The sequence below is a fragment of the Scophthalmus maximus genome, chromosome 3 (assembly GCF_022379125.1).
Source record: "Scophthalmus maximus strain ysfricsl-2021 chromosome 3, ASM2237912v1, whole genome shotgun sequence".
Lineage (NCBI taxonomy): Eukaryota > Metazoa > Chordata > Actinopteri > Pleuronectiformes > Scophthalmidae > Scophthalmus > Scophthalmus maximus.
The window spans coordinates 25,465,018-25,492,073 of record NC_061517.1 but is presented as its reverse complement, the minus strand read 5'-3'; the positions used below and the strand labels follow the sequence as shown (position 1 = coordinate 25,492,073).

At 43.7% G+C, this 27,056-nt stretch overlaps 1 protein-coding gene across 2 annotated transcripts in view; it reads right to left on the bottom strand.

Annotated features, from left to right (window-relative positions):
• whrnb (whirlin b) overlaps positions 1 to 27,056 on the bottom strand; it is a 60,534-nt gene that overhangs the window by 16,098 nt on the left and 17,380 nt on the right. For both annotated transcript variants that reach the window (XM_035640994.2, XM_047331303.1), the window contains exons 2-6: positions 19,744 to 19,920; positions 17,629 to 17,754; positions 9,242 to 9,516; positions 6,908 to 6,944; positions 471 to 656 (exon numbers count right to left, since the gene is read on the bottom strand). In XM_035640994.2, the coding sequence (XP_035496887.2) occupies positions 471 to 656; positions 6,908 to 6,944; positions 9,242 to 9,516; positions 17,629 to 17,754; positions 19,744 to 19,920 (801 nt within the window). The remainder of the gene's footprint in view (positions 1 to 470; positions 657 to 6,907; positions 6,945 to 9,241; positions 9,517 to 17,628; positions 17,755 to 19,743; positions 19,921 to 27,056) is intronic.

Sequence of the window (27,056 nt, the reverse complement as noted above, 5' to 3'; positions counted from 1 at the left end):
ACATGAATATGGAAAAAATGACAGTTCCCCAAATGTGAAGAAAAAATGAATCTTGGCACCATGGCAACAAGCATGTGTTCATCATTTGTTAATGTCTCCTGGAAACATTATTTGTTGTAGTCTGCAATATTTGGTTGTGTTTTTTTTTTTCATTTTGCAAAAGATTTCTCAAGCTGCAGCGTGTTGAGATGTGAAACTGAACAAAAATGTAACCAAAAACAAGTCCATTAGATACAATACAATTCAGGGTTTATGAGTGATAAGGCACTCATTACATCAAAATATTATAAAGGGTGCCTTTTTTTAAAGTGATTAAAAACCTTTTATTTACATATTCTGCAGTCAGCAGTCTGGTTATCGGGATATATATTCCCACAGTCAGATAAATTCAAGGTCCTCAAAATTATTCAGCTCTTTCCTTGAAACCCTTTTCAGACCTACTGCGCAGACACGCTTGCAGGTTGCTTCACCTTCGCATGTGTGTTGAAGAGCTCAAACAGAGCCATGGCCAGCGGCTCCGCTCCTATGTGTCCCTCCTGGTACTCCTGCAGGTAGTAGGCCATCGTCTTCCTCTCCGGCTCTGTCAGCAGCATGTAGGCCTGCTGCTCCAGAGACACCTGGACCCCCGGCGGACCCACGGCTCGGTATACGGCCGGCTGGACGCACACACACACACAGGGCGCCGCGTGAGGGAAAAGACGAGAAGACAGAGGGAAGGGAGAGAAATGAGGGTCATATACAGATAGGGTGAAGGCTGAGGAGAGTTCAGTGGTATGCAGGAAGAAAGTCGTCAGCTCCACCCCCCCCCCCCCTCATCCTCTGAGACACATGATAGCAGCTGAGCTTATCACACAGGGGGGAAAAGGGGCACCACTTCAGTCACAACTTGTTTGCCATCGTGGTTATCTTCATAAGCAGCTTCCACTTGGAAACAGCTCTTCCTTCTGGTGGAAGATTGAGTGTCAGCGAGGTCCTGAACATTGTGCTCAGAAATCAAAAGAAACAGAAAGTGCAAAATGCAAAACAAATAAGCAGTTCATTAGATTGCGGAATTTGAATATTCAGAAGCCTCTGCATGACACACAATTTCAATGATGACGCTCAAGTAAAACACAATGTCATAAATGAGACTAAGTGACAGAGAGGTGAGGGAGCACAGTGTTACGCTGCCACATAAACTGGTGTGTGTGTGTGTGTGTGTGTGTGTGTGTGTAAAAAAGGATTCTCACCAAACTCGGTGTAAATGTTACTTGGTAGGGTATCTCCAGATGATTATCTTTAGGTCAAAGGTCAAGGTTTAAAAAAAGGTCTGAAAAACTATTTTTTTCCAGGATAAGTAATAGAGAGACAATCTAAAGCTTATATTGATCAGAAGATTCGTAGGATAATGAAGTTCTACTGCTATTTGGCTTAATTGCAATAGCAAAACCTTAGTATTGTCTGGTTGGGGTATGTACAGCGCACACAGGGTATGATATATTTATTTGTATAGCACTTTTCACAGCATTAAATGCAGCTCAAGGTGTTTTACATGAGGGTATGCATCGCCCCTCCGATGCTTTCCATTACAATTGTTTCCTATATGTTGATTTCCTGAGGCAGGTACATAAACATTATAATGAGGAGATCAATTTGGTGCAGGGCCGGCCCAAGGCATAAGCGAACTGAGCGGCTACTTAGGGCCCCCTGGCCACCCGGGGGGCCCCCATGCTCTATGTAACTTTAGGCACGATACAGCCACTGTCACTCAGACAGTTGATGGAAAAGGCAGAAAAGGACATGCATGACTAATTTCAATGTTTTACCATAAACATTCACCGGCATCAAAGAAGCATTGGGTTCAGTCGAGGTATCTTCAGCTAACGTTAGCTAGCTAACCATTATCTAAGAAAATATTACGACAGCTAGATTCCACTCAGTACTGTATCAATTTGAATAGGAAACACTGGACCACTATTGTGAGTTGGCTACTTTCAAGATTGAGAAACCAAAAAAGCATAAAAGCCGACATTGGTATGAAGGAAGCAACACAGCTACAACAAATTAAATTGATAATCGGTGTGTTATATTTACAGAAGGTGTGCGAACAATCAAGCATTTACAATAGTATTAGTGGGGTTGGGGGGGGGGCCCAAGATATTCTGCTTAGGGACCCATCTAGGCTAGTGCCGGCTCTGATTTGGTGTATGTAATGTATTTTGAGAGAGAGTGTGAGCGTGAGCGAGATTGAAAGAGAGATCCCGTCTCTCTGATTGTTCCAACCAATCACATCCCCAGACCTCGGGCCCCTAATTATTGTACAGAACTATGTCTTCGCTAACAAGCTGCTTCTTTCACCATCCCCATTCGAGTCGTGGTGACACAAGCACTAAATACTACATGTCGTCTCTCAGAACCCATTCAGCGATCAGAGCAGCAGCCTTCATGCACCGTCCCTACTTTATTCATCGTTACCCGGCGGCTGTTGAAATGCTCGTTGGAAATGCATTAAATCAACAGGGCCACCCATCAGATCTGAACTTACTGAGCTCAGTATGCCCTGTCCGCCTGCGGCTCAGAAATTAGATCCATTTCTGAAGAATAGCTGCCTAATTAGAGCAGAGCCTCTCTGCACGTATTAGCATGTAGCTTAGCTACAGTTTACAGTGTCAATAGAGATCATTTAATAAAGGGGACAGAAAGAGGAGGTGTTCAAATGAACAACACGACAAAAATAGGAATGTAAATGTTCTCCCAATTTTAAAATACAATAAAATAATAAAAATAGCAAAAATATAAATTATTCTCTCATGGCTTTTTCAAATTGATATGTTTCATACTGAGCCATGCATCATCCATATTTACAAAATCCGATTTCCTAAATGTGTGGTATCACCACGGCAATAACATCCGCCATCTCTGAGCCCCGCTGTCGACTTCTCCTAAGTCCTATGAATCCTCCTTTACACCTTTCCTTTTTGACGTTTTCCATTGAGGTCAAGTAATAGTAGATAAGAAATGACGATAGGAAGGACGATACCAATCCACCCTAAATACACACAAGGTAACAAGGGTAACTTGACTGAGCGGCAGACACAAGGAAGGCGAATCGCGGGAAATGACTGAGTAACCGAGCCAAAGTCCACAAAGAAACAAGAGCTTCGTGAGTTCGTGGCTGCAGAATCATGACACCGGGAGACAGCGATTTGTTTATCCCTGATGAACATTTGACTTATTAACCTGCTTTCTCACACACATACACCAACCACACACACACACACACACTAGTCTTTCTTAAGTTGTGACACTCATTAACATAATGCATTCCCTAGCCACTTACCCTTAACCTTAACCATCACAACTAAATGCCTAACCCTAACCCTTAAACCAATGGGGTCATCCCTATGTTCCCTCAAGGATTTCTCCCAAATTAGGCCTCTTGTTCCCTCATTTCTATTAAACGTTAGGGTTACGGTGAGGGAACTCAGGGCTGAGGGGAACTTAGACACGCTCCCAAACCAAGTCTCAACCATCAAACAGCCCTTTGAAATCATTAGGACCGGACAAAATGCGAAAATTGGTTCTCTCAACTACAGAAAAACCTGCATACAGTGTACACACACACACACACACACATGTGGGCGCACACACACACACGTACATACATGCACAAACAAACACACACTCATGTGAAGCACACAGTTTACCTCTACTGAGAGATAACTTCTCTTCGGTATATTACAGTCTTGACCGTTAACGTGTCTTGGTCCCCACCTGCAGTGACGGTGTGTAGTCTGCCGTTGGCTGTCCATGATCTTTCGTCATTGTCCAAACTCCAAGCCTTTTTGCGCGAGCCCGATTACAAACAGCCGAAGTAGAACGAGAGCAGTCGACCACATGGAGTTGGTTCACAGCAAATAATGCAAATTATCCGTGCGTGGGGTCAAACTGATAGCAGCGTGTTAACAACTAAACTTGGCAGCGGAAGCGCTGCGAGGGAGCGAGAACACAACGCAACAGTGAACGCCTCTACCTGTGCTCAGCAGCAGGGGCACAGTTTGACAGACAGCAGGGTACAGCAGCATCATTCCATAATTCAAAGCTCAGCGCCTCTAAAAGCTCACTAATTAACATGCCCCATCCCGTCCGCTTGCTGTGCACACAAATGGAAATGTGAAGATGAGAGCCCAGTCACACACACACACACACACACACACACACACACACACTCTCTATCGACTCAATCTCCCAACACACCCCAAACATATAGAATATTGGACATGATGTAGAGCAGTAACCTAATCATAGGAATACACTGGCACTCGATATTAATACAAATGTGTAAAGTCAGTACCTGATATTTGTTGTCACTGAACTGCAAACATCCAGGAGAGTAATCACTTCAAGTTGAAAGGTTAAAGTGGTCAAGTAGGCGACGGCATTATCTGACTCATTTCCTGCGTTGGAAATAGATTATACAGCCTGTCCGAAGATGGACATTCATCACAGACGTAGCCTGAATCTATCAGGTTATCAGAGTGGAGGCCTGCTGGCGCCAAAAACCTTTCACCTGCTCTCAAAATAGTTCTGTATTAGTGTTACAGGATGTATTTGAAAGGGCTGGCGTGACAAAAAAAAAAAGTCCAGGGCCATTTTTGGTCCCAGTCCGTCCCTTGGCTGTGGCCGATGTCAGGTGCTCATCACTGCACCTCAGCTCGGTCAGTCCAAGGGGAAGTTGCAAGTCGATTCACACTGAGCCTGCAAGCTTCTCGCTTGCAGGCTCCCTGGCTGACCAAGTCGATGTACTGCACTCGACATACGGACCGTACCGTGAGGTGCCATAAGCCGAGCTTAGCCGCTAAACGGGGCAGGCATCCTAATCAAGTGACAACAGACGTGACGGCGTGTGAGTGCAACCAACCAAAGAAAAAAGTTACAGTCCGTTGTTTGACAAAAGCTCCACAAGTCAGAGTGAGTGAGGAGCTGGTGAGCGATCTGTCTGTCAATCAACAAGAGCAGTGATTTACTTTGATTCAGTGATTTGCACCAGCTCATTTATTGGAGAGCCTGAATCCAAAGTGCAGTGCACAGCGTCCATGCAGCCGCCTGCAGGACGAACTCCGGGAACGACTGGCTCGCTTGTGCTCCACACCTCTACTGGCATCGGTGAACGTCAGCAGCTGCGAGCAGAGGCGTCTCCAGAGCGAGAGACACGGAGCGCGAGAGAGAAGAGACACCGGTGACAACGTCACACCGCGGCGCCGCAGGAGGAGTGCGTTGAGCAGCACCCGGGGGAAGTGGTAAGTTCCTGAAAGTTGCAGTAATTGTAGTATTAAAAAAATCCCATTAAATGTTACATTTGTGCATTTGCACATGTACCCTCCTGAGCCTGTTATATATTACAATATTGAGTATTTATTACTCGTAGCCTACATGAACGCATTAGTACCATTTCCCTGCTGTACTGTAGGTGGTTGAGTTGCAGCTTATTGTAACTATGTCATGTTTATTTCCAAGCGGAAATTAATTAGTGACTTTGCCCCACGTTCAAAAAAAAGAAAATGATTGGACCCAAAGTCTAAGTTGTGTTTCAATGAATTCAATTCCTCCTGGCTTCAGCCTACAGCTGTGGTAGTTGCCACTTGGGGTTGATAGCACTAAATCAGATCTTAAATCCAAAATCCAGTTATGAACTGGCTATGAGGTCCATTCGGATTCATCTTTCAATATTTGTCAGAAAAGTTTCAAATCAAACCACATCTCAAACTTCTGGACTCAGTTTTAAATGTCAGCCTAACGACTGGTCACAACCTGTTGCTTCAACGGCAGAGTCATGAAATATTTATCCGATACATTGCAAAAAAACATCTGCTGCACACTTACTTTAGCCAAACTCGTTTTTTGTCTCTCAAGCTATACTTGGAATGTATAATTATACTGGAATTCTGCTGCAAGGAAGACAACACGCAAAGATCTCCCCGTGCCTCCAGGGAGACGGGTTCAAAACAGAGATGAGAAGAACCTAAATGTTACACAAGCTGTTTGAGAGTTTCCAAAGGACCACGTGCAAGTCGTCAAGCATAGCTCTGACTTAAGGGGATCAACTCAAATGATAAATATGACATGCATGAAGCTGATATGAGAGATTATATTGACTGAAACGGATATATTATATGAAACAGTTCATTTGTTTAATGCTGCGTTCCAACATACCTCGGAACTCGGACCCCGGAAGTCGGGGTGGTGATTTGTTTTAACCCTAACCCCTAACTGGAACACCCCTCAATTCCCCTCAAAGGTCGTAGTCCCGAGATTACACTGGAACGATAAAGCCGACTTCCGAGTTCTGAGCTCCGACTTCCAAGGTATAATGGAAGGCAGCATACGTAACCACTCTTTAGACCTTGTTGAACCCCATGAAACAAACAGTCCACTTTAAATCTTAGACTGATGTTTACAGTGGCGCTCGTTTCAGAGGACAAGCGATTTCTAGCTCTGCACAATCATTGGCTTTAAAGTTTTTGCAACTGAAACTGGAGATTGTGTCAGCGAGAGGCCCGCTGCGCAAACGTCCGACGTTCACATGTGAGAATGTGTGAGGTACAGTGTAATGCAGCAATGGGATTGTCTCATAGTCAATCTGTTATTTGGAAAATCTCAAGTCTCAAAACCAAAGAGTTTCATGCATCCCAAGTATAAAAAAAAGCAAATTATTAGTATTAAGGTCAATTTCAAGTTGCCGATCTCATTTGATTTTGTTGGGTCAAGCTCAAAGCTGTTAGGTTAATCTGACTACAGTCTTACTTCTGTCCAGGAGTCAGGAAACAAAGGTTATTGTTGGATATACATCATGTCGGGGTGTAGTCAGGACGGTACAGTACCATGCGTGCAATAAGCAAGAGTGTAATGCACGGCTGCCAATTCTTACCTTTCCTAATACTTGTGGAGCTCTGGCCGAGGATGGTCTGCAACGGAGAAGAAAACAGTGCAGAGCGTACTTAAGAGTCCGATCGTCTCCAGTTAGTCTATAATCATCCTACGAACAAGAGCAACACATATGCATCACCAACTCTTATGCATGGAGAGCACAAACAAAACAACATCACAGCCAAGCCCGGCCCCAGGCGGGACCCAGGCACTGTCGTTTTAATGCAGTGTGGAGCTGAGAGACGACTGGAATGATTTCCAAGGCGGCAGCAGGCAGAGACATTTATACCTCCCCAGACTCTCAATCAGGGCCGGCTCCAATATGGGGCGGGAGATAGATGGATAAGGGGGAGAGGGCGCGGCGTCCCCACACACCGTTTTTCTGTCAGACACAATGGAGCTGTCAGACACCATCATCCCCCTGCAGGGAACAGACCCACTCTGAGTGATGGAGGTTTTCCACTAGATGAGCAGATCACCAACGTTTCTGATTTAGTTTCAAATCAACTTTAAGGAATGAACAGATCCATTGGGATTTTTTCTCTTGAACAATGGAGTGACAATATGTGCCCTTAAAATGTATCAGCAGACCTTCAGAATGGAACTTACAATTAAGTCAATCTTAGCAGTTGCTACAGTTATCACACAGGTGACTTTGCCAAAACAACCCATTTTGGGACAGTTTTGAACCTGAATAAATTGTATCCTGATTCAACTATTTTCAATTTCATCCATGAAGTTTGTTCTCTGTAACCAAGCACTGTTCATTAACACTAAGAAGACACGACAACTCTGCAACAGCGCCAAGCTGGATTTGTACTTGACCTTGTAGATTTCGATTGTATCGTTCGCTGACTCAGCAAAACTAGATCGATGAATCTCGTGCAATCAAACCCGCTAGTGATTCAATTATAAAGGGGTCGTCTGCACCCGGGCGTGAATATTCACACAGGCAGATGGTCACCTATATTTACACCTGCATGGAACGCCCAAAATGGCCCTGTCATTTAATAAGGCCTGCATGCAACGTTGGCATTCTAAACGCCTGCTCTTGTCAGGCTCCACTTTCTAGGAGAACGTCTTCAGTAAGTCAGGGGAGGTAGAGTGATATGAACAGCGATGGAGTCTGCTTAGTGAAGAGGTTGTGATGGATGAATGGGTTCCGAACCCCGTGACATGTGGTCATATATTTGAAGAGATGCACCTGAGCCGCAGTGTAACCTGCAGCGTAACATCTGACAAAACTACTTGAAATAATGCAGTTTCCTGATACTGTTGTTAACCAGATAGTATCATACTGACAGCAAATCCTCCAACTCATAAGACGAACTATGTCGTATGTGGTAAAAACGACCATGTTGACCGTTGCCTAAAATAGCGCCTCTACCGGTGACGGGAGGTATACGCCACAAATACTTTGTTCGCCTCGGAGCATCGTCGGCCTTTATTTGCTTTACCAACACATGGTCGATGAGCTTGTAAAAGTAAGGCTGGTGAAAAGGGGTTAGGGTGACATGGCAGAGAATCAGCTCGATTAATATACAGAATATAAGCAAATCCATTAAAAATACACAAACTTGATGGACTTACCAAAGTCGACCGCTGACCTCTAGTGGCCCTGAACATAACTACCGCTAGAGGTCTGCCGTCTTTAAAACGACCAGATACCGAAAAGTTAGTAGACTCAGTCCAACTTCAGGGTTTAAAGTTTGTTCATACACTGAAGACCTCTGATTTGAGTTAAGTGTTTAAGAGGGGGTTAAATTAGAAATAGGCTGCTTTTGCTGAGTATCTTAGTGGTTAACAATTTTCTTGTTTGACCCATTTCTGTAAACCATTCACAGCACAGCTCCACTATCAATTACCAGGGCCGGCCCTAGGCATAAACAAACCAAGCGGCTGCGTAGGGCCCCCGTGGCAACCAGGCAGCCCCAAGAGCACTTGAAATGTCCAACAAGAAAGCTTAATTTTTTTAATTTTTTATTTGATTATATACATGTTATATTATGTCAATGGCAGTCATACAAAAATGCAATCTTATGTTAACGGGCTGGCAAGCTAATACTGGTTTCATCAATTCAGAGGTCAGGTCCGTGCTCATGCATGCGCATTGTGAAGATAGGCACAATTCAGAAGGTGTGCAAACGTTCAAGCATTGACAATAGTGTAGGTGGCGGTTGGGGGGCCCCCAAATCAAATTCTGCTTAGGGCCCCATATAGACTAGGGCCGGCTCTGTCAATTACAACAATGTCTCTGCTTCACTGCTTTTGACAGTTGTAGTTTTTATTTCAGTCGGCAAATGGTATTTTTTTTCATTCGGTAGGATGTACTCACCTCGAACTGCAGCCACTGCCACCGACACTCGCGTGGATACCAGCATTGACAGCGGGATTGGAGACAGGAGTCGGGCCAGCTGTGGCGTTGGTCTCGGCTATGCCCTGACTGCAGAGCCACTTGGTCTCGTCCACCACTGTGCGCGCGTGAGGCAGGCGGCCGACGTCCCTAACCTTCATCAGCAGGCGGCGTCCTGTCTTGAGGATGTGGACTGCCTCATCGTGGCAAATGGTGATGAAGCTCTGACCGTTCACCTCCAGAATCTGGTCGCCCACCTGCAACAGGTCAGTTCAATTGAAGACAAGAGCTACATTCTCGTCTTGCCAATGAAGACCAACTGTACACAGACAGAGACATTGGGGTAGGAGATGAAAGGTTGTATTCTGAATGATGACCAGAGGCAATGCTGAATATTATCCATGTCTTCTATGTCCAAAAGTCACATGTAGCCTAGAATGACATAAATATGATTAATGTCCAGTTGGCATCCATGTAGGCTGGCTCTGATGGGACAGCTACCCTGTCGCTCACTTAATGCATAAGCCATTTGTATAACTGTGGTACGATGCAGAGTCCTTTGAACTGGTTAACCAGTCCCATGACGGGAACACAAAGGGAGCTCTTGTGATGTGGCGTCATTCTTTGATTAAACCAGACTCTATATCATTTTGTACAGAAGAACTTTTAACCTGATCAACGCATCTTTGTGATTCTGAACAATGGGCCTCATGCCATAACAGATTTCTTTTTTAAGGGGCATTTTCCAGTGAATCTGTCAGTAAATCACATTTTCTCAAAGCGACAGACGAAATCCACAACTGGTCCGGACCTGTTGTACAAGTCTCCACCAGGGGGGAAACATTTCACCCTAGATTTTGTTATTTCATTTGATCATTATCAACTCATATTTCAGCACAGCAAGTACAGTTCATTGGTTGTTGTAAAGGTCGGTCCCTCCAACAGCTGCACCCTGGGCCTGTCCAGCATCATCCTCTGTTTCAGCCAACAGTCTAATATCACCTCCTGACTGATGTATTTCTGTGACTGTCGCATATTTGTTAAGTTTAGAAGGTAACAGGACCCAAATCGCAGACCACAGAATCACATATAGTTATTTACTGTATAGGTAGAAAGACAGGTGAGTTTAATCAAAAACTTAAACAGTGAAATTAGAGATCCATACAAATTCCACCTCAGTGAAAACATAAAACAGGTAAACAGATAAATTCTCAGGAGCAGGTAAAAAGATCTGAACTAAATAAATCTAGGAACATTTGTGAACTGACAAAGAAGGCTGGGGAGCACAGAGACTAAGGGAGAACACAGGTGAATGCCATTAAGGCGGGGCAGACAATCACAAAGACACATACAAAGACACATAAGGAAAGCAACAGAGAAGAAAAAGTGATAAATGCGAACAACTAATATACCAATCCAAAAATCCAAAGTCCAAACACAAGGAAATGACTTCAGAATAAAGTCCAAAGAAGTGAAAAGCAAATTCCAAGAGACCAAACGGAACGTTTCAAAAAAACATCCACACAAGCATTCTGTTGGGGTCTGCGCTGTAAGGAAACAGGGTTTTCCCTACTTCGATTAATCCACATTTTTGAAATTCCCAAAGCACGGCTGCCCTCAGTTTCTAGTGTGACGTTCTGACTCTTATCTATGTTCTGTTCCACAACCATAACCATAACCATGTGTTTATTACAGTGACTGTACCTTAAGGAAGAACTTATTTAACCCACACCCCGGTTTTTTCCTGAACCTAATTAGATGTTGTTCCTAAACCTAACCAAAGTGTGACCATTCCGCAGCCATGCGTGTTACCATGACAACAGAGGTCTCCTCTGGGTTTACATGAGGGTAAAGGACAAGGAACTAACATGGTCGGTTAGGCCAGAGAGATTTGTTTGTTTCTTTTGTTATGTGGCCCAACCAATCCAGGCCAAGGGTACATATATTTGGTCTATCAGTATCACAGCAGCACAACACAGAGACCAACACACACACACTTCATATACTCACTGAATATCTAGACGTCCTCTCTCCGAGGTGCATGCACCACCATTGTGTGCGATGCTTCCCAATCCTTGATTCAGACCCTAACCCTAGGCCACAGATCCAATACCAAATAGTGAGAGTGAAATCCAAGGTTGTCCTAACTTTCCCAACTTGTTGAGTTGTCTGCAGGGTGCCACACTCGCGGACACGTACACACATACAGACTATATGCCGCACTGAAGCCAATTAACCTCCAAGTCAGACAGTAGGTGCGCTCCTGATCCTTCTGCACACATGTCAGGGGAGTATTTCACTGGCAGCGTTATTCAGCGACCATATGTGAGGAAGAGCGATAAGTGGCCAGCGCTCCGTGTTCTGAGATGAAACACTCGCGGTGCTTTCATCATCCGTGTCCCTCCTTGTTTTCATCATCCTATTGTATTTGGGTCTCGTGTGGAGAGATTGTTCAACGGCGCTGCTGTTACGAAACCTTGTACGTTAAAGGCGCAGTAAGTGATTCTGGGGAGAGCTTGTTTCTCTCTTTGTTGTTGCTGTTGTGATTTTCCTGCCCTAGCCGGGCCACGACCTCCCGTTTGGGAGTCCGAGTCCGGATACAGGCACAACGGTGCTTTGAGGTAAGTGCTAATGTCAGCTTACTATCACGGCCACAAAGATGCAATGCATGCTAACATTTAATAACTGGCAAAAAAAGAAAATATGGCTGAGGCTGATGGGAATGTTCACAGGTATTATGTCATACACCAATGTATTAGATTGATTATTTTTTCAATTTATTGAAAACTTGACTTAGTTGTGGTGCTAAATGTAAAGTCAGGGGACCACAAAAAAAATTGTTAGAGTTCATTCCCCGGGGACCACAAATGTCTGAAGCAAATTTCATGGCAATTCATTTCCAACAGCTGCAGAGTCATTTCACTCTAGAACAAAGTGGTGGACTGGTCTGCCAACATTTACGTGCCTTCGAGGCAACTGCTAGAGTCACCCACAGAAATTTGCCGTGCATATTCAAGCACTGAATAAATCCTGGCAATTTATGACCTTAACTCCATTCCTCTATTTTCACATCATGAAAAAAATTCCCCTTTGTACACAGGAAAAAAAAACACAGAATGGAACGGACTGTTTCCCATTAAAATGTACTGATCACAATCACGTTTCCCCCGAGGATGACCCCTTTACATTTTGATCAATCGGCCATTATCTGGTGCCATCCTCACCTGTTAAAAAGTGAAACTAAGATATCTCCTGATCGACTGGGCAATTTGTCGTTGACTTTGTTGATGCCCCTCAGGAGATAAATTCTTATCTTAATGACCCGTGGCACACGTGAGGAGTTAGTATGCTTCAAACTAATTGTTAAATTGTCGAAAAAGCATCTGAGACCCAGTCCTTTCCAATAGTGGAATGGGGAACTACCAATGTTTTGTTGTTTTTTTTATTCTGAGTCCAACAATATAGCAATGTACGCAGTGGCTGGCTGCAAGGTTTGTGGAGGGGAGACAGGAGAGTTTAAATTTCTCTGTTTCTCAGTTTGAACCACTGCACCCAAGTAAAACCACACGAATGCCTTCAAAGAAAAGGTGTGCCATGATTTTTGGCAAAGGTAAATATATATTTTCAAGAGAAGGCGATAATCTCATAAACTATTCTATTTCTTTCTATAATTTAATAACCATTTGAACATTTTTAATTCAGATTCATCCCTTTTGTTGAGGACATAATGGTTCACTTTTCAGAATAGGGTGTCAACACTTTTGCATTTGGACACATTTTGGCATCATGAATCCTTGAATCCCACTGTGGGTAAAGGCTGTGAGATCAGAAGTATCGTTGCGTTTTTGATACTGCCACCACTTTTCAAATCTTTTGCATTTTGAACGAGGTGTTATTCACATTTTGGCCCCCAAATCTTACACTATGTTTCAAATGGTCACCAAAACAATTTGGTACGGAACCTGAGGTAGGGGACGAGCAAGAGTCAGCTGAGATCGTATCATCAGAGGCTGATAGCATCTTCCAGTTGGGCCGACCTTGTATGGTGAAACCTCTTTACAACAACAACAACAACACAACTCCTTGTGTGACACAGTTTGTGTGTGATGACATCATCAGGGTTACTCTTCCGGACTCCTTCAGAGTCACAGAAGACATTATACAACTGTTATCACTAGTAAACTTTCCGTGTAAAATCTGTAGAGTGCCTCGTCTAATTTTTCCACGAATACTGTAAAATTATTTTGTTTACCAGGGGTCTTATATGAACGGAGGTCATTGCTAACCTCATTCATATGAATGCCTGGTGCATCACTAATGATCAGCCTCCTTGTTCATCTGATGTCTAATACCATTTTTACCCTTGTAAACGTGATAACTTTCACAATATTATTATATTGTGAATCCCATCTCCCTGAAGCTATTTAGCCAAATTTGATTTTTACCTGATTTTGTCCACAGATCTTATATCAGGCAACGTTCAACGTTATATATTCTGGACATAATAAATGCACAACCGGGTCTGTTTATGAAAACTGATATAGAGAAGCATGAAGATAAGTTGAGTCAGAAATTAAGTATTGACTTCTTTCCCCGCACCAACACGATTATGTGAAACAGATGTCCATGACTTGATGATGACCTCTCAAAAACAGGGACGTCCATTTAAGATAGCAGCTAAAGGGGCCCACGACTATATCCCTTTACCTCCTTTGGCACCAATTAGCTTCTGTGCAGCACAAATAATATCATAACTGCTATTACAATCAAAATTATGTACAGTATAAACAATAGCAAGGGTCACAAACCTCAATTGATCCCCTCCCCCACCTTGCCCCTGCTGTAATCATTTACAAGTTGTGTTTCGCCGACCATTCATGATGAAGTGTGAAAGAAAGTGCGGGGTGCTGATAGTGCAGTGTCTTTGTGCTCTTCACAAAGAGAGGGCGAACTGCTATTTTCATCCACGGGAGCAGTTTGCTGGCCTGCGGTGGCCTTCAGGAGTTAACGCAGAGGAGAGAGGGGCCATTACATTAACAACAAATGCACCATCTAGGATGAAGTGTTAAAGGAACATACCGTCGGCTGCCAGGGCTGTTGAAGCATTCGTCTTTTGGGCACCTTTTGTCCCCCTCTCAAATTACTTACACCATTGTAACCCAGCACAGGGTCTAAGCTGTGCAGTGCGCACAAATAGAACTCATATAAATAATAGGGATATATGTATAGCTTATATATATTTATTAAAAGAAATGGCTCCCTCCTCAGTTTACCAGTGATTGTTTAATAAATTAGGTGTCTGTGCATCTTAAGTCGATTTTAATGTTTGATTTGACGTTTAAATGTTCTGACGTGATGTCTTGTAATTTGTATATGAATGAAACACCCAGTTATCAGTGTCAATATCTACGAATACGGACACGTTCATGCAGACAACCCTGACTGAGAAGGCATCATGGGACCTGTGTTAGCGATCTCATTCAGATACAATGGCTAATAATCTTCTGCTGAATACAGGGCCAATATTGAATTATATATCTGTTCATTCCACGATGTGTTTTTTACTGTACTGAGAAAGAAGGACAATCTGCTCTGTCGCCTCCCAAATGGCAGCCAGAGCGGGGCTGACACTAATTAAAGATCAAATCTGAGCATGAAATATTGAGATGGAAGTGCTCTCTCTCTCTCTCTCTCTCTCTCTCTCACACACACACACACACACACACACACACACACACACACACACACACCCTGAAAAAGTTGCACCAAGACTACAGGAAATCTTGTCCAGTAGTCATAATGTTCAGGGAGAGCAACCACAGATTCTTACTTTAAGCCAGCAGGTGAAATATTAATAAATATGTCAAACACTTAATATAATTTGTTCCTGAACTGCAGTCAAAGCAACCCTTTCCAAGGTTAGAAAACAGCGTTTCACTGGAAGGAACTAAAGCAGATTTATATCACTTTCTAATGGATATGGCTCAATGTTTCACCCTCTCTTAAGTAATGAATGGTCAACACAGACTGTCGCTGAGGTGCACAAATATAAATGAGTAATACGACTTTCAGCCGGGCCCTATTCACGTGGCTCCGTGATGATAGATCCACTAGTTCCCCAGCAATGCTGAGTTCAGGCATATTTAACATCCCCGCTTCAAATTGTAAATAAGCGCATACTGCTGCTTTCAGCAGAATGATGTATTTACAACGCTAATTCATGTGTATCAAGACCTCCCTCGCGCCGGGAGCTTCAGACGGTATTAGCCAAGCCAGCAGTCTTTGTTGTTCTGAGGCAGAGTGCACATGAATAAACGGGTTTGTTTCGGAAATACGGCGGTGCTCGGTAAATGTGTCTATATGGTCATAAGAATTTGATACAGCCTTTCATGTCTCGACAGCAAAAACCAAGGAGGACAGAGATGGTCATTCCACATCATTTTGTATAGGTCTCTGGCCTAATCTTGACTGAAAGACTCAATCCCATTTCACCCCTTGCCCCCTACCCATTAGCCCTACCCCTTGGTTTTGCGTGTTCACGGGGTAGGGGTGTCTCAATTCCCTCTGGCATCGAGGGAGCGGGCTAAGGCAGAGGGCTATATGGCCCTCCAAATGGAGATTCAAACGGAAGCCATCTGAAAAAATTTCCAAGGCGACCAAATAATCTCATCTCAAATCTGTGACAACTTTTGTTTCGTCATTTCAATGTATTATGGCGCGTTTCTTCATAAAAGCCACACAAAAAAAGGCTAGTCGCTACAAGACCACAGGGTATTTTCAGTGCAATTACCCTGTCACCATTTACTGCAACAGCGTCTTTACAATGATATCGCCGTCATTCCAGGCGTGTTGAATCTCCGGTAAGAACACGTCGCGCCTGCCTACGTGATGACGTATGGCGTTCGAAGTGGTGTCCCATTTCGTAGGGGTAGATTTTCAACCCCTTCCCCTCGTAACTCCGTTTCAAGGGGAAGGGGCAAGGGCTAGGCGTAAAAATGAGAAATGGGATTGGGCCTTAATGTCCTACCGATGTCACCACCAACTGAAGACACCTAAAGACAAAAAGTGTGGACACGCTCCGCTGAGGCCAAACACCTGCCGTCATAGAGACATCCAGGAAAGGATGTACAGCCTCTTTCTCTGCCTGCACCGTCCACACGCACAAACACATTCACCATTTCTGATTCACCCATTCCATTTCATGCTCTCTGCTCCCTCCCTGTTTCCTGCTTAAAAACTCTGCCTCTTTATAATCCCATTTATGTCATTATTAGGTTGGTTTTTTCAGGTGGCCCATTGAGTTTGGACTAGAAAGGAATCGAATCATAGAATTAAGGTTTTATTTTTATCCCCAAATAGGACACAGTGATATATCACGAAAGCCACATTCAGGTTTCAGGCACATTTGTTTACAGGTAGGAAACACCGGCTTCTGTTCCTCTTCCCTCAGGCAATTCGCAAAATAGCACAGAACGCGAGCGGCCCTGCCTGTTGAGGCAGAAAGCCGACCCAAAAGCACAGAGGAGAGATTTAGCATGGCTAATGAAGTTTTTTTTTGTCTTTTTTTGCAAGCCTGTCTTGTCACTGGGAGTCAGCTGCCTGACTGGGGCCGTTAGGCGGGTAGCAGATGTTAGCGGCGCTAACAGGTTTAGCAGTCAAACGAGGAGCAGGTGGCAGGTTCAGAAACCGGTAGCAGATGTTAGTGATAACGGCTGACACAGTGCCAGAAATCTTTTCCCAGTTTGTACATATTTGAAGGCTTCCCCATTGCCGCCAACTAGGCCGGGGCGATATGGAAAAAAAAAAGTATCACGATACATTTTTTCATATTGACTGATATCGATATAAATCACGATATACGTCAAATCACTATTTCTGTCAAGGTTATTCTCATTATCATTGGCTGTTTGTGTTGTCTGTCAAAACATGGATGGAATTAGTGACTGTCGAAGTTATATCGACCGCTTCTTATATTTCTATCGAGGAAAAGTTATTTCGCGATAATTATCTTTATCGTTTTATCGCCCGGCCTTACCGACAACCTTTTAGATATCCTGGTAGTGTACAACGATACTTCTGTCTCCCAGGGAATGACGCTGCTTTTTTCTAAATGTTAGCTAATAAATTAAAGAATGAATAAGAGAATTTTAAAGAATTAGCCCCATGATGTAAGAATGTACAGTCCTCATATAGTAATGAAGCCAATAACGTCTGGAGTGACACCAAGAATCATTTGTGCTGAAAGGTCGTGTCAGGTAACGATCCTTTGGCGCTACCTCTGAGATTACAATTCTGCTCAGACCGGAAACGTTGGACAGGTTTGGTGGTGTAATAGTGGAATGTTGTCGAGACTGGTTAAGTCGACGTACCTTTAATGCACCGACGTCTGCAGCAGATCCAGGGTCCACTCCCGTGATGTAGATCCCCAAACCGTACTCAGCACCGCCCCTGATCATCAGGCCCAGAGAGCGACCGTCATCCATATTCAGGCTTACCTGCAGGGGAGGATGGTGAATGGAATTCATTTATATAGAGCTTTTCTTGTCTTGTCTACCACCCAAAGCGTTTTTACAAACATCCCACCCGCCCATTCACACACAGATTTATACAGTGCTGCTACATACCATGCTTCTTTCTGTCACACTCATACAGTGCCGTCAGTCGCATATTCAGTCATTTGTTACATTAGTCACATGATTCATAAATGAGTACTGACATATTTTATTCCAACAGGCATTTGCTCAATGACAAAGATTTAAATATTTTCCCAAACCCAAAAAATCATGGCTCCCTATTTTACTGCAGATGGCAGGCCTCTGTAGTGGTAACAGCTTCTGAGGCCTCTGTCCAAAAACTCTATTTCCCCCTCTCAACCTTTCATTAGTTATCCTCCGGCTCCTCCGAGCTCATATGACTATAAGCAAATATGAGCAGTTTACTGAAGAATTTACTAACATTTAAAGAGCAGGAAGAAACCAGCCCCTGAGATGCGTTTAGAGGAATGATCCATCAACCAAGCCTCTTACAGGGTTGCAGTCATAGACACTAGATGACCCTGCTGCCTAAGCTTCTTCTGCATGGAGAGGCTTAGGCAGCAGTTTGGCAACGAGGCAACACCGGCCTGCCTCAGAGAACCATTGATCAGGGATAGTGTCTAATTGTGGATGCCATTACAATGAAGACAAGAGGAAACCTGTTTAGCCATGAAAAAATCCATTCAGCAAATCATGTGGCACCAAAAACCATCCAGTGAGCAGCAGTTCTGTGTTGATGAGAGGCCAGAGTAGAATGGTCAGACTGGTTGGAGCTGACAGAAAGTCCGCGGTAACTCAGATAACCACTCTTCTCTTTATATCTGTGGTGAGCAGAGAAGCAGCTCAAAATGAACAACAGGTCCAAACCATGAGGTGGACGGTTCCAAACCAGCAGAACATCACGTCAGGTTCGACTGTTCCAACAGAAACCTGAATGACAGCCTCACCAAATCTGGATTGCTGCTGACGCTGCAGATGGTCGGCTCAGAATCTGGAGTCAACGTTCACGAATCATGGAGCAAACCTGCCTTGTGTCAACAGTACAGACTGATTGGGGCGTATTGACCTCAATTATCAATCAATCAAGGTTTAAATTTCACAGTCTATCTGTTTTGTTGCTGACCATGTTAATCTATGGCCACAGTTTACCGTGTTCTATTGGCTAGTTCCTGCAGAATGATGTTCCATGTCACAAAGCAACTGGTTTTCATAAACATGACGGTGAGTTCAGCGAACCTCTGTGACATCCCCAGTCACTGGGTGTGAATCCAGGAGAAAAAATATCTTTGGGGTGTGGTGGAAGAGGAGATCAGCAGAATCTGCAGAAATGATTCCACGCGGTCAACATGGAGCAGGATCTCAGTGGTATCACAGAAGAAAAAGTGGAGTTTACTTCTGTCACATTTATTTAGTGACAAACTATGGAGGCGATTGGATGTTTTCAGTTTTGTTGTGATATGGATTGTTATTAATATTAGCAAGCATTTTCAGTTTTCACAAAGAGCTCAGTGTGTAATTGTGAAATATGGCAACAGGTTGTTTTTTTCAGATGATTCAACTTGAGTCAGTCGGCTGGAGGGGTCATGTGGTGGTCGGTGACTTTGCTGCAGGATGAGTCTGTCCTTCCAAACGTCACAACACCAAAGATCCCGATGACTGTGTTCAGAGAGACATACTCCAGTCCAGTGCTGTCAGGCATGAGTGAGGGGGACGATCACAAAAACCTCTGTATCATCCTGGATTATAAATTGCTCTAATTCTGTCAGATGATCATTTTAAATCCTGCGATGGTTTTTCTCCTTTCAGAGAAAAGTACTGACTTTTAACGTCTGCACTGCACTGGTATCGGTAATGTTTTCATTCATTTTTAGTAGCACAATACATCACATCTTCTACTGCTGTTTCCTCCTGCACTACCACAACACACACAAAGACACAAACGGTTCTTACCGTCCTCTCCTCCATACCGGGCCCTTGCCTCTGGTTTGCCTCTTGGCTGTCTGGCGGTGGGGAGACACTCCGGCCCTGCGGGTCCACCCAGCTGTACACGTGGTTGGTGATGTAGCCTCCAGGGATCCGACCCAAAGACGACACGGACATCGCCAGCTTCTTGCATCCCTTCAGCACCTGCATCAGGGGAGGGTGGAGGGTGAGACCTCCTGACCGCACCCTTCTTGAGCTCAAATAAATCCAACAGAACCAGCAAATGTTTTGTGGCCTTGAAATGCGAATCTGCATCTGAGCAATTTTTTTTACAGAACAGCTCAACAGCCCCTGAAAACAAGCTGTTTCCGCTGATTTCAGGTAATTGGAATGTTCACCTTGCTGCAGGGATGTACAGGTGTATGTCAAGATGTCACACATCATTCATCGACTTTATTGGTATGGGTACGGTTACAGCTGACAACAGTCAGTGACGCTGGTGTGGTCAAAACTGCCAAACACTCCTTTTCAAAATCTTATTTGACCTTAACTCTTTACTTGGGACTTTTCATACACCTTAATACAGATTTTTATGAACCAGCATCTATTGTCTCTATTATTAATGGCACTGCAGCTAAAGGTGCTGTATTCCACTCTCTGGTTCAGAGTCGAGATGCTATACTTTTGCTTGCATGTAAAGTATATGAGTGGAATTCTAATAGCTTACAGGCAACCATACAGGAAAACTGATAGTGAGTTTTTAAAATGCTTTTCTATTTTCTTCCCTCCTTTCTCTCTTGCAACATAAATGACACTTCTTTTCGGCATTGGCACAAAAGTAGAGAAGAACCTTAATTTTGGACAACTTTTAAAAAACCAGACGAAGAATTATTATGCTTAATTGAATGGCCTAGGCTCACAAAGGCTCATCGTTTAAATCAAAGTGTATCTGTTTCACATGCATAGAAACACTGGGATGTTTTGTTGAGCTATATGGCTGGACTACACGAGAACCGACACTGGTCTTTTTGCTGAGAACTGTCAAGCCAACCACCTCAACCTGTGTTTCCTTTTTGGACCGAATACAAATCAAAAAAAGTTGAGGAAGAATATCTTCAATGAACACTTTTTAGGCTGGCTTCTCTGGGGGCTGGTGCTGAGCTACCGCTGCTGGTGCAGCCAGCCTTCAACTTTCTTTCTTTATCTCATTGCTATTGAGACGGTATGTTAGAGGGGGACTGGTGACCGGTTGCCAGTCATTCTGTTAACACTAGATGACATCTAGTTTCAACAAGTCTACTAAAATATGCACACATGGTTAACTGTGATGTCACAGTTGGACTCTTTTGCGGTAACCCCGCCTGCAATCTGAGAATCTCCACTTTTCTGGCAAAGGGGCGTGACATTTCCAACACATTTTGAAAGCGGTTGACCAATCACAACAGACTGGGGTTAATCGGGAGGGCGGGGCTAAAAACAAATCCAGGCGTTTCAGACAGAGGGTGAAAAGAGGAGCTGCAGGAATGGGCAGTATGAGAACACTGATGCCTTTTTCTGAACATTAGACCATGTAAACCTTTTCAAGTTGTAACTCAAATTAAAAGTATGAACCTGAATATGAGCATAATATGTCACCTTTAAAATAATGTCAGTGTTAAAAAAAAAAGCATGATAGATTGGATTAAGCCTATTTTCACACGATTTGAGCCATGCATATACTGGAAAGTTTCTGCTTGTTATTATACAAACGTCACAGGAAATGAATCAGCTCTGTTGGCAATCAATGTTTTAAAATGATGGAACGCAGACAGTACATGAGCTTCTGTGATTAAAAGGCCCACTCAAAACTTATACGGCTCACCCCAAAATTGAAAGTCTGGCGCCGTGCCTGATTCGCTGCAACCCGCAATTCTCTGCCACCAGCCCTTTTTCCGCGTGGCCCTGCTGTCTGCTGGCACAGGTACACCTTTGTCCAGTGTTGAATCACCGCAGCCTTTTTATCTTCTCTCCTCGAGTGATTTCATGCTCCCTTCAGCGATGCCATTGCCTCATGCATCGGCTGTCACATCGCTTAGTTGTTTAAGAGGAGAGGGACAGAATTAGTGGAGGCTTTGTGGCCACAGCGCTGAGAATGACTGACTCACACTGAGAGAGAGAGAGAGGGTCAGAGTCAGGCCTTCCACGGATTGATGTCTCTCCATTGTTCATTTCTTCAGTAAATCTAGAATAAGTGTGATAATTATAATACAAGGAGACATAAATGTTGATGAATTGCAAATAATTGGTTGTAATATTCTTAAGAGATGCTGCACGTTTGAGCTGTAAACTAAATGATTTGGCCGTGCTGTGATGAAACACATCATTGGTGGTTTTTAATATCACATTTCTAAGCAAATTCATGAACATTTGGCTTTTCATGGGTTGAACATGGCTCATAACGCCACCTAGTCTATACATTTTTGGACATACTCTGTCCCTGACATTTACCTCTATGATATAGTAAACAGTTTGGGACGTCTAAAAGTGTCAGTAAAATGAATGTAATGGAGACAGGCTACTACAGCTCTACAACCTATTCTTACTACTTATTTACAACTTGTTCACTAACATTAGCCTTCTAACAGAAACCAAGAGGGCGGCTGTGGCTCAGGAGGAAGAGTTGGTCGTCCACTAACCCGAAGGTTGGCAGTCCGATCCCAGCACTTTCCCCAGTCCGTGGGCCGATGTGTCCTTGGGCAAGACACTTAACCCCCGCATTGCCTCTGACGGCCTCTTCCGACAGCGACAGAAAAGGCACAGAAAAATAGCAGCGCTGCATGACTATGGTCCTATATCGCTTTGGCTTAGGGGCAGGAGCCCTCAACTGCACAATCTCCCAGTAGAGTCCAAGCGCCAAAGACTTTATCAAGGCTTCACTATCGCATTAAACTGTTCAATTTGTTCATTCGCTTGTCTCTCCTGACTGAACGTACGTAACTAGAACGCCCCGGCTTCAGGCATTACTTGAGCTGGAGCCAATGGCTCGAACGGAACCCGCTCGGAACCACCATGGTCTGTGTGACCCTCCAATTTTATGCCCTACAGACGTCACTGACAGCGACACTATCACTCTCACGTCCATCCAGTATTCATCAGTAGAGACAATGTTAAGGGTTTTGTGTCCCACAGTTTCAGAGGCTTTTTGTTTAGCTTGTTTTCTGTCTCATCATCAGAGACACATTAGCTTTTCTTTGTCTCCGACATGTTTCCGAACACTGGTTCACAAACAAAGGGTCTGGTGAATGTGTCTTTGCACTATTTTTAGTCAATCGTGATGTTTATCTGAAAACAAGAGCTGAAACTTCCGCCTCTCTGCGTCAAAGTGGACACATTTGGCAGGTTCTGAGACATGAAAACCACTGACTTTTTTTCCGTCTATCCCCCTTTGTTTCTTTTCATTCCTATTTTGGGCTCCTCTCCGACACACTGTTCTATATGCACGCGCAATGAGCGATGGTGTTAGGGCACAGTCACCAGCTGGCGGACTCCTCAACAGAAAACACGGCCGGACGGGCTGCGGTGCAGAGGTCACAGCTGAGGCGGTCCCGCTGCAGGACCGTCCCTGTCATCATGAGGGCAATGTGCCGTGCTGCTTTAAGGGTTTTTTTCTTCATCTTATTCTCCGCAACCGTCTGCCACTGGGGTTTCATTGTCCCAGAAACCGAGACGATAATATTTGCTGGCCAGAATTTTTAAAAAGTACTTGGAGTTGTACAGCTGTCGCTTAGAGTTTGAAGTGATTCGTGAAGTCGTCCCAATTGCTGTTTTTCTCTCTGCCAAAATGGCAAAGATGTGGATCGTCACGGGGTCTGATCGGTGATCCGGAACCTCTGGGCAAGACTCCGGGCCACGACTTTGTCTTTTCATCAACCCAGACAGCCATCGTCCACCGCTGATGGCTGACACTCGTAATGATGTTGACGCTTGCATTGTGGGCACACACACACACACACACACACACACACACACACACAATAATTCCAGTATCTCTGCTATGAAGCAGACTGGTATTTACTAATTTCTCATGTATAAAGCCTCATGCCCGGATCGAGCCCTAATCCTGATCCTGAATTTATCATTATCATTTATCATGATGTCAGATGCCAATTCAGTTGACATCTATAGAATCCACCTGAACTCATGCGTATTATAGAGAAATAAGAAACATCTAAATGAAACTATTGGCTCCAACTTACGTTGCTCACAAGTAATTTAAGTGAATTTGCCAACTTTGTCGTATGTAGAAGTATGAGCGAAATTCACAAGTGGTCCGGGCCTGTTGTACTAGTCATAGACAGACAGAAATTTGTTGGACTTTGAATTTGACGTGATTTTTTTGATTTAAATATTGTTATTGTCCGAGGTCTTCACAGCGCTGACAGTGGGTGGTCCATTTCCGATATTATCGCTCTATCGCACTATAGATTGTTCACAAAATTTACATTTACGGTCGTTTGTATGGTCTATTGGTGAAGTAGAATTGATCACTAGGAGGGGGGTGATAAAATAATTCAGCAGAGGTGGGAATATGTAAACCATATCCATCTTTCCCCGCCCTGCAAATCGCACCCTGCAAACATGCAATGTCTGCGGTAGGGAGAGCACACCTCGCTACCCTTCCATGAGCCTTCATGGAAAGTAAGGCAGGGAGAGCTGCAGCTAAAGAACCCTGATCTCCTGCATAAAACGATCAAACAGCCTCTCCCTAACATTCCTCCCCTGACACCATCAAATTTCAATCACCTACAAAAAGTATCCCCGTCCTCTGGTGTAGGATTATAGAAAACTGCAAAGTAACGACGTGATATGAAATAAAATTAGGAAACATCCAGGTCTGTCTAGTAACATCAACTGTAAACTGAAATCTATTGGATGAAAGTAAGATGAGGAGCAAAGAAACCAAAGAGCAGAGGTTCAGGCACAAGCTACAAAAGGAATGCGCCTAGTAATCTTATTAATAGAAATAATAAAAATAGAAAATGTTTCTGTCCTATTGCCTGCACATCCACAAACAGACTTTGGTGCTTGTTTTAGATTTATTATTGTGTGAGGTTAGATTATAATAATCTTACCTCTGTACTCCACCGTTATACCACTCACACAATAATGACTATGATTCTAATTCCTGTGCCACCCCTGACTGCCCCTATGAAAACTATTTGGCTCTGCCACTGTTTAATATGTGTCCATACTGGTCTGTCTGGTACGCTATGTCTTCTTCGTACTGATCATGCTATTGAATAAAATACTTTCAAATATGTCCATCTATAAGATAAATACAGACGGTAGACGGACTGAAAAAAAAGTTATTATACTGTGTTCCAGCAATCTTTGTATTAAATCCTGCTCGATATCCACTGTTGTTGTTACAGTATGTTGTATCTCTGTTGTCCTAGGAGGAATACCTCTGGCGGGATTTGATACTACGTTTGAATCAATCGTTCCACCAGAAGAAAATCCCAGCTTCCGCTCCGGCCTTGGAGCACATATGTCCTGCGGAAGTGTCCTTGAACACAAACAATGAGTCCCCGACGGCACAAGGGCTGCTGTTCCGTGGCTGACCATGTCCTTTGGCCTTCACAGGAGGACAATTGAGATGACAGATCATTACCATTATTACTAGTCTTTTTATCCTCTCCTGTCCAACACAACTGAGTATTTAAAATGGAAAACCTGTCCTCTCCTTTGCTCGCCTCTCTTCAAGGGCACGTGAACGGATGGCTGTCCCTGGCAGCGTTGATGGGAGTTCAGATTGTGTCTGGGCACCGGGACTTGGTGCGTCACCCGGCCATAAATCAGCACCTACAGGGCACCGGGGGGGGCAACAGATGCATGCGCTCATGTCTCATTTTGGTTCCTGCATCGTTATTGTTATGTTATCATGTTCAACCCCTTGTGAGGAGGGTCTGCTGCTGTGCTAGTAGTAAACCTGTTGCTACCAATTGAGCTGCGGTTAAATGCGTGAACCTGCTTCCCAACGAGTTTTCAAAAAATGAAAATGGAGAAAACTACTTCATTCAAATGAATGATAAGTTTGTTTCTTAAATCGTCCCTTCCCTTGGGCATGTTGTTTGTCCCCATTTCGTCCGTGAGTGTGTCCGTGCTCCTTCCTGCTGGGCATGGCTTTCAATCCATTCTGCCGCCAACTCAACTGCACATTTCAGATTCCTCTGGCAAGCCTCACTTCTAGACTTTGCCTGCAGTCACCTTCAGTGGCAGACACTTTTTAAAAATCTTCCAACTCTTAATTGCTTAAGTTAATTGCTAATCTGCCTGACCACGTCCTGCTTGTCTTTGTCTGATGTCTGGATTGGAGGCTCTCTGCCCAAACTGTAATCTGTGAACAGAAACCTGTCTGACTCGGTTCCCCTGCCTGTCTGCTCAACCAGCTACCATTTTCAGTTCAGAGCTCCTAGATTGCAAGTTTTCAATAAACCTTGAATAAAAATGTTTCCCTAGTCTCCGTCTCTGTGTCCTGCATTGAGAGTCTGATAAGTCAATTCATAACTAAATGTTGCTGAGTCAGCTAAAGGAAGCAATTGAACAGAATATCTAATGATCAGACTAATATGTAATGGTGCATGTTTATGCATTATTTGTATACAATAGTTAGCATTTTGTCGAGCAAATTTACTTTATTTAAATGTCCTTTATTTTATATCGTTATTGTATTAGGTTAATTTTTTTAAGGAATCCGTTAAAGCCAACTGATTATGTAAAGCAGATTCGATGCAATAGACACAAAGAAGACTTGATAAGAATGTTAAAATATTTACCATTATAGTTGATGTAACTTAACTTTTTTTCAGTTTAATAAAGTTTGATGTGTGTTTGAAGTAGCTAAGACAATAGGACTTCAATTAGTGAAGGGGCCTTGTCGCTGCTGTGGAGCACTTTGTCTCCGAGAACCATCGCAGAAAAGATTAACAATGTGGAACAAGATACAGAAAAAAAGAATTATTTTTTTTTACATTTTTTCTCTCGAGCCAGTGATATATGTGAACAAGATATAACATCCATTTTTGTTTGTGGGATATTAAAAAAAAGTTTGATACAAGGGGGAAAATGAAGAGGCACGGACACCCAATCACAGCTAATTAAAAAAATCACCCTTTTACCAGTGTCATCATGCGTTTCCTCTGCAGGTGTCAGGATGCTCAACGTTCATTAACCCCACTCCAGCTGCTGTAAGCCGCCCGGCTCTGGCCCCCTCTCCCAGACATGACGGATTGGCTTGCTACACTGTGGGCTGGACCCAAGGATGAAGTTTGTGAAAGCTTTGGCAGGGGGATAATTCCGCA